We start from the raw sequence: 10,000 nt of genomic DNA, 5'->3' as shown, positions 1-10,000 counted from the left end.
ATCAATAATTTACAGTCAGTGACTGTAAACACACTGTGCCTTCTAAAGAACGCTCACCACACACACACACACACACACACTCACTCACACTCACACACACACACACACACACACACACACACACACACACACACACACACACACACACACACACACACACACACACACACACACACACACACACACACACACACACACACACACTTATGTGCCTCAGCTCCTGTATAGAATGACACACTGAAGATGAACTGGAACACAGATTATAATTATTATTTAAATAAAAACATGACGTTGAGATTGTGCTGATCTCATCATCTCTTCACCTCACAGTGTGTGTTCATACATTCACTGGAAAATCTCTGAGAAGATGAGATGAGCTTTTATTCCTGGAACCGACCGGACTGATGTGCAATAACAGCTGGAGGAGAAGCTCGCTCCTCAGACAGGGGTCACATGACCAAACTCCACCGGAAGCCGCGTGTGTGTGTGGTTTTTTATCATGTACCGCCCTCTGCTGGTCACTCGGATGATGCACTTACACGCATGCGCCGCCGGGGGGAAGCAAACAGCAGCTTTTCTTCTCTGTTCAGCTACTTATACTACGTCCTAAAAGTATGTACTCTTTTTGTTAAGAAAAAGTACATACTTTTGAGTGTGTAGCAGAAAAGTATGCAAGCTTTGGGACAACTTCGTCATCTTTAACGGACTCTGTTGCTTAGTTACGTGAGTCCCGTCACCGTTTAAACTGCCCTGTCAATCATCACCACAGTTCAAATCCTCCACATTCAATTTCATTTCCTACCGAAATATAAGAGAAATATAGAAGCTGGTTGATCTGCCTTTCGTGGGTCTTTAATGCAGAGACTCCTCTCATGTGTTTGCAAAGTTAACGGCCACACGTATCATTACAAAAGTTCACAAAGCTGCCTGCAGGTGAAATATAATGTGGATAATATTGAATAAATATCTTTTCGTCAGGTTAAATACTGATAATTGCTCACTCAAGCCCCTTTCTCTAACCCTCTCCACTTAACCGTCAGACTCGCGTAACCGTCATGTTTGTAGTTTTTTTTAACACGTTTTATCCGCGTTTGTAGTTCTCGCAATGGGTTGTGGGCAATATCAGCCGTTAGAGTGCGCATCGAATAGTAAATAGTAGACCATCCGGGAATCTTTTCAAATCTCTTTTCAACATACTACGATTTGGAACATACTAATTCTTTTTTCGAATACTATTTAACTATTTTACTATTTTAGTACGGATAGTATGCGAATTGGGACGCAGCATTGTTCTTGTTCTCTGTGGTTTGTGCAAATGCTTTGACCTTTTGTTAATTTGAATTGTAGTTGTTTCTGACCATTTAATAGACACATTTGTACACTACAAATTCTACACTACCAAAAAAAAAAAAAAAAAAAACCACCAATTGATATCAATAAAACATCTGGCCATCACAAACACCTGCGATTGGTCCATTCTGACCAGCGCTGATCACATGACGGACCGTCTGAGCTCTGCAACGAATGGACAATAACTCACAACTACACAAGGTCTGAAAGTTAAAAATAACTTTCAAAAGCTCAAAGTTTGAAGGTCTTAACATGTTCCTAATGTGCTTTAACACTCTGCTTACATGTTGCTAGCATTAATTAACATGTTGCAAGCATGAATTAGCATGCTGCTAGCATGTTTAACATGATTCTAGCATTATTAACATGTTGCTTACATGTTTGCTAGCATGATATATCATGTTGTTAGCATGATTTAATATATTAGCATTTTGCTAACATGTTAGTAGCATGATTTAACACATTGCCAGCATTTTAACAGTTTGTTATCATGATTAGAATTCTGCTAGCATGTTTTAACATGATTCTAGCATTATTAACATGTTGCTTACATGTTTGCTAGCATGATTTATCATGTTGTTATCATGATTTAATATATTAGCATTTTGCTAACATGTTAGTAGCATGATTTAACACATTGCCAGCATTTTAACAGTTTGTTATCATGATTAGAATTCTGCTAGCATGTTTTAACATGATTCTAGCATTATTAACATGTTGCTAACATGTTTGATAGCATGATTTATCATGTTGCTAGCATTATTTAATATATTAGCATGAATTAACATCCTGCTAGCATTATTTAACACAGTGATAGCATATTCAAGCATATTTCTAACATGATTAGCATGTTGTTAACATGTTGGTAGCATGATTTCACACACTGTTAACATGTTAGTAGCGTGATTTAAAACATTGCCATCATTTTTAACAGTTTGCTAGCATGATTAGAATTCTGCTAGCATGTTTTAACCCATTGCAAGCATTTTTTATCATTATGCTAGCATTATAAGCATGTTGCGAACATGTTTGCTAGCATGATTTATCATGTTGCTAGCATGATTTAATATATTAGCATGAATTAACATGTTGCTATCATGATTAGAATTCTGCTAGCATGTTTTAACCCATTGCAAGCATTTTTTATCATTATGCTAGCATTATTAGCATGTTGCGAACATGTTTGCTAGCATTATTTATCATGTTGATAGCATGATTTAATATATTAGCATGAATTAACATGCTACTAGCATTATTTAACACAGTGATAGCATATTTAAGCATATTTCTAACATGATTAGCATGATTTCACACACTGTTAACATGTCAGTAGCGTGATTTAAAACATTGCCATCATTTTTAACAGTTTGCTAGCATTATTAGAATTCTGCTAGCATGTTTTAACACATTGCAAGCATGTTTTATCATTACGCTAGCATTATAAGCATGTTGCGAACATGTTTGCTAGCATGATTTATCATGTTGCTAGCATGATTTAATATATTAGCATTAATTAATATGTTATCATGATTACAATTCTGCTAGCATGTTTCAACACATTGCAAGCATATTTTAACATTATGATAGCATTATTAGCATGTTGCGAACATGTTATATCATGTTGCTAGCATTATGATTAGCAATATTATCATGAATTAACATGTTACTAGCATTAATTACAATGCTGCTAACATTATTTAACACAGTGCTAGCTTATTTTAGAATTTTTCTAACATGATTAGCATGTTTTTAACATGTTGGTAGCATGATTTCACACATTGTTAACATGTTAGTAGCGTGATTTAACACATTGCCAGCATTTTAACAGTTTGCTATCATGATTAGAATTCTGCTAGCATGTTTTAACACACTGCAAGCATGTTTTAGCATTATGCTAGCATTATTACCATGTTGCGAACATGTTTGCTAGCATTATTTTTGTGTTGCTAGCCTGATTTACCACATTTGCTAGCAGGTTATAACCATAGACTGTAAAGAAAGATGGACGACGAACCTTCACTCTTTTCCATTGAAGTAAGTAAAGCCGCCAGTGTTCAAATATGGCGCTGACATCTTGGAGGCCGAGTCTGTGCAGTCGTGAGCGCGAAGTGGAGCCGCGATATCAAGGTCCGCCCACAATCCCGCTATGGAAATGTAGAAATTAAAGTTAAAGCTCCAATCTTTTGGTAGCATGTTGCTAACATGTTGGTAGCATGAGCTAACACATTACTATCATGTTTTAACAGTTTGCTAGCATGATTAGAATTTTGCTAATGTGTTTTAACACATTGCTAGCATTTTTAACATGTTGTTAGCATTATTAGCATGTCGCTAGCATGTTGGTGACATGATCTGACACATTGCTTGCATTATTAGCATGTTGGTAACACGTTGTTAGCATGATTTAACACTTTGTTAACATGAGTTAAAATGTTAGCGTTATTTACCACATTGCTAGCAGGTTTTAACAAGTTTTGCTAACATGATTTACCACAAAGCTAGTGTGGATTAGAATGTTTCTGTAATGATTAGCACATTGCTAGCATGAATTAGCATATTTTGCTAGCATGTTGTTAGCATTATTTATCGCAATGCTAGCATGTTTCATCACGTTTTTAACATGTTTTAACAAAGTCAGCATATCTCAGTAAATTTTGTAACATGATTAGCATGTTTTTTTGCTAACATATTGCTAGCATGATTTAACACTTTGATAGCATTCTAACAGTTTGGTAGCATTAGGCAAGAATGCTTAACATTGTTAGCATTTTTTAACAGTTTGTTAGAATGATTCAAATTTTGCTAGCATGATTTACCACATTGCTAGAAGGTTTTAAAATGTTGTTAATATGATTTACCACAAAGATGGCGTGGATTAGCATGTTGCTTTTATGATTAGCACATTGCTAACATTAATTAGCATGCTGCTAGCATTTTGTTAGCATGATTCAACACAGTGCTACCATGTTTTAGTATTTGTTGATAACATGATTAACATGTTTTTAGCATATCTCATCATATTTCTAACATGGTCAGATGATTATCATTTTGTTAAAATGTTGCTAGCATGATTAACATGTTTTTATCGTGTTTATAGCATGATTTAACACATTGCTAGCATTAGACAAACATGGTTAACATTTTGCTAGCATTTTTTTAACAGTTTGTTTGCATTATTAGAATTTTGTTATAATGATTTACCTCATTATTAGCAGGTTTTAACACGTTGTTAACATAATTTACCGCAACGCTAGTGTGGATTATCATGTTGTTATCATGATTAGCACATGATTAGCATGAGTTATCATGTTGATAACATGATTAGCATGTTTTTAACATGTTTTAACACAGTGTTAACATATCTCAGAATATTTTCTAACATGATTAGATGATTAGCATTTAGCTAACATGATTTAACAGTTTAACAGTCTGCTAGCATGAGGCTAGCATGATTAACATGTTGCTACCATGTTTTAACAGTTTGTTATCATGATTTGCATTTTTGCTAGCATGATTTAGCACATTGCTAGCCAGTTTTAACATGTTGTTAACATGATTTATCACAAAGCTAGCGTGGATTAGCATCTTTGCTAGCATGATTAGCACATTGCTAGCAAGAATTAGCATTTTGTTAGCATGTTTTCGCATAGAATAGACATTAAGCTTAGCTAGTAACTTAAATACTCCTTTAGTTTCATTGTGCAGAAGTCTTGACCCCCTCAATGGCCGTCTATGGGACTGTTCGTAGTTTTGATCGTCCGTTTAACGCAAATTGTCGGATCAGTCGTGGTTGTAGCACAAGTCTTGTGTTTCTTCTCAGGCTATTTTAGATGGTCGTGATGGCACAGAGACTTGTGTAAAAACTATTTTCATGGCACTCTTAGTTTAGATGATCATAGTTTAAACGCTAATGGTCATATTTTGTGCTTTGATAGACGTGAGTGAGCTGAGACGTTCTAATCCGAGGACCGCGGACTCTTGGCCAGAAGATCAGCGCTGAGCTGCCAGGCCATATGCTGCAGGCCCTCAGCCAATCAGAGCGCACCATCTCAGAGAACATCCCTACAGCGCTGCCAACATTCACACACACATTAAAGTGCAATATTACATAACATAACTTAACTTAACATCATATGTACCGCATATTTTCAAAATATGCATATTCAATATTTCATGTCCATTAAAGAACAATAATTGTTTATATGACAAGTTAATGTACATTATATACTGTACAATGCACATCAAAATATAAATAATATAATTAATATAATATAATAATGTTCTTTAACGCTGCACACTCGTTTTTTCACAAAATAAATACTTTTAAAAATCAATATTTCACTGTTTAATTCATTATTAATTTGCTAAGATAATGCACAGTATAATGTACAATAAAATGCAATATTATTATTATACCATAACTTAATATAATATAATATGATGTACATTTCCTAAATGCTCTGAATTCTGTTCTTACATAACAATAAAATAAAATAAAAATAAAAATTAATATACATTAAATGCCAATAATTATTTAATTGGAAAGATTATGTACGGTATATGATGTACATTATAATAAATATAATATAATAAATATAATACAATTAATATAGTATAATAATGTTCCTTAACACTTTGCACACTATTTTTTCTTATATAATTAATACTTTTAAAATCAATATTTCATGTCAGTTTAATTAATTATTTATTTGGAAAGATAATGTACAGTATAATGCACATTAAAATATAATATAATATAATATAATATATGTAATAATATAATATAATATAATATAATATAATATAATATAATATAATATAATATAATATAATATAATATAATATAATTAATATAATATAATTAATATAATATAATATGATGTACTTTTCCCAAATGCTCTGAATTATTTTCTTACATAATAATGTTTTTTTTCCAAAATCAATATTTCATGTCCATTAAATGGCAATAATTATTTATTTGGCAAGATAATGTACAGTATATGATGTGCATTATAATAAATATAATATAATTAATATAATATAATATAATATAATAATGTTCCTTAATACTTTGCACACTATTTTTTCTTATATAATTAATACTTTTAAAAATCTATATTTCATGTCTGTTTAATTATTTATTTATTTGGCAAGATAATGTACAATACAATGTACATTATATAACATAACTGAATATAACATAATATAAAATGATGTACTTTTCCCAAATGCTTTGAATTATTTTCTTACATAATAATGTTTTTTTTCCAAAATCAATATTTCTTGTCCATTAAATGGCAATAATTATTTATTTGGCAAGATAATGTACAGTATATGATGCACATTATAATAAATATAATATCATAAATATAATATAATAATGTTTCTTAACACTTTGCACACCATTTTTTCTTATATAATTAATACTTTTAAAAATCTATATTTCAATTTCAATTCAATTTAATCAATTATTTATTCGGCAAGATAATGTACAGTATAATGCACATTAAAATATAATATAATATAATTTTCCTTAACACTCTTTTTTTCTTACATAATAAATACATACTTTTTAAAATCAATATTTCACAATTTAATTATTTATTTATTTGGAAAGATAATATACAGTATATGATGCACATATAATATAATATAATATAATATAATATAATATAATATAATATAATATAATATAATATAATATAATATAATATAATATATTTAATATAATAAATGTAATAATATAATATAATATAATTAATATAATATAATATAATATAATATAATATAATATAATATAATATAATATAATATAATATAATATAATATAATATAATATAATATAATATAATATAATAATATAATTAATATAATATAATATAATATAATTAATATAATAAATTTAATAATATAATATAATATAATATAATTAATATAATATAATATAATATAATATAATATAATATAATATAATATAATATAATTAATATAATATAATATAATATAATATAATATAATATAATTAATATAATATAATATAATATAATATAATATAATACAATAATATAATATAATATAATATAATATAATTAATATAATATAATATAATATAATATAATATAATATAATATAATATAATATAATATAATATAATATAATATAATACAATAATATAATATAATATAATATAATATAATATAATATAATATAATATAATATAATACAATAATATAATATAATTAATATAATATAATATAATATAATATAATATAATATAATATAATACAATAATATAATATAATATAATTAATATAATATAATATAATATAATATAATATAATATAATATAATACAATAATATAATATAATATAATATAATATAATATAATATAATATAATATAATACAATAATATAATATAATTAATATAATATAATATAATATAATATAATATAATATAATATAATATAATATAATATAATATAATACAATAATATAATATAATATAATTAATATAATATAATATAATATAATATAATATAATATAATATAATATAATATAATACAATAATATAATATAATATAATATAATATAATATAATATAATATAATATAATTAATATAATATAATATAATATAATATAATATAATATAATATAATATAATATAATATAATATAATATAATATAATATGCTTGAATACTGAATCCGAAAGTGATGTTTTATATAAGCATAAATCTGCAGCTATAGATAAATGCGCACTGATCGCTGAAGCCCACCGGAGTGTTTTTGGCCTGAGCTCATGGGGGGGGGCAGATGCCACACAAAGGCTCTTTGTTGCGCTCGTCCAATCACACACACTGGAGGACAGAACAGCTCGTGCGCGCACGCGCGCGCCAATGGAAGAGCTCGGTTCGTGCGACGAGGGCGGATCTTGCATTTGGATGCCGTGCGATGCTCGATCCCCGGTCGGTGCTAGCGGGCGGACGGACGGACATCGGGCGTGCGATGCGCTGACCAAGCCTCACTACAGAGGGTTATTTATGAGCTAGTGTGCGATCGCTCAGCATCATCCCTGATGTGAGTTCAGCGGGATTCAAGGATGGATACACGGGCCACACCTGTGCACCAGCTGCGTAACCTGCGGACCTGTTGGAGACCACCGGGCACAGGCGCGCAGATCTGGGCATCCTACAGCCCGGCGATGGCGCTGTGACCACCGGGTTCGACAAAGACCTTATGGGGCCGCTTGCGCATCAACGCGCCCGCTGGATTATCACCGCTCGGACTCAGACTGGCTTCTGCTCGGAACCTTCCGCCTTCTCTCCGTGTGTGTGAGTGTGATTTTGAGACAAAGACTCTGAAACCGACGCGCTATGGATGCGGTTCGGCTGGACGGGCTCGACCCGCCGGCGGAGAACGGGAATGTGTCGCAGCCCGAGGCGCACAAGCGGCTCTCGCAGGTGGACTCGGTGGTTCTGCCGTTCCTCGGGGGGTTCGGGAGGTATCAGCGGCGCCTGGTGGCTCTGACCTGGATCCCGGCGTTCCTCATCTCGTTCATCCAGTTCTCGGATCACTTTCTGCTCGGCCAGCCGGACAGGAAGTGCGTCCGCGCCGGGAACGGGACGGGCTCGGATCGGGATTTATTCGTGGATCTGATCGCGAACGCCACCGAGAACAGCTTCGTTACGGCGTGCATGTGCTCGGAGTGGCGGTTCGAGCTGCAGTCGGGACTGCAGCAGAATGTGGTCACCAAGGTAAGATCCTCTGATGGATGCCCTTGGAAAGGATTCCCTCCGGCGGATGGAAAGATACCATTTAAAGGAATAGTTCACCTAAAAATTAAATTCCGTCATCGGTCAAATTCGGTCATTTTTACTCATCCTCGTGTCCTTCCGTACCCGTGTCCTCCCTGGAACACAAAACGAGATGTTTCACCAAATGTTTACATTATGGGGACTGAAGCTTGAGCTGGGGAAGATTGTTAGCAAATTACAACTTCAGCTTAGGCTTGTTCATCACACACTGGAAGCCCATTCCACAAGAAGAAAAACAGCCATTGGTAAACCATATTTATGGCATAAGTCATAACTATGGCATAAAAAGACGAGATAAATAGTCAAAGTTTTGATGCTAAGTAATAATTAAAGTCAAAATTTTGACATGCAGGGTCATAATTATGACAGAAAAGTCCAAAACTGTCGACTTTTTGTCATGATTTTGAATTTTTATCTCCTAATTTAGTATTTTATGACATCATTTCAACCTTTTGTCTCAATCACATTCATTATAATGAGATTTAAACAAAATGTGACATTAAATGTCTCAACTTTGGCATAAAAGACGAGATAAATAGTAAAAAAAGTTACATACTAAATCGTAATTATGAGATAAAAGTCAAAATAATGACACGCTTAGTCATAATTATGACATAAAAAGTCACTCTTATTACAAAAATGTCAAAACCGGTCAACTTTTTGTCATGATTATGAATGTTTATCTCCTAATTTAGTATTTTATGAGATAATAATTTCAACTTTTTGTCTCAATCACAATAATTATAATGAGATTAAAACAAAATGTGGCATTAAATGTCTTAACTATGGCATAAAAGACAAGATTAAAAAAAATGTACATACTCAGTCAAGATT

General features: G+C 31.5%; 1 protein-coding gene across 1 annotated transcript in view; it reads left to right on the top strand.

Annotated features, from left to right (window-relative positions):
- The first annotated feature begins 8,305 nt into the window (after window positions 1–8,305).
- The window catches only part of LOC307135461 (solute carrier family 22 member 23), a 40,628-nt gene continuing 38,933 nt past the window's right edge, over window positions 8,306–10,000 (top strand). The window contains exon 1 of the mRNA XM_079831932.1: window positions 8,306–9,106. Within this exon, the coding sequence (XP_079688058.1) occupies window positions 8,726–9,106 (381 nt within the window). The 5' untranslated portion in view covers window positions 8,306–8,725. The remainder of the gene's footprint in view (window positions 9,107–10,000) is intronic.

The sequence above is a fragment of the Gobio gobio genome, assembly GCF_949357685.1.
Source record: "Gobio gobio genome assembly, chromosome: 12".
NCBI lineage: Eukaryota > Metazoa > Chordata > Actinopteri > Cypriniformes > Gobionidae > Gobio > Gobio gobio.
Note: the sequence above shows the minus strand (reverse complement) of the source record. Positions and strands in the feature narration are given on the sequence as shown.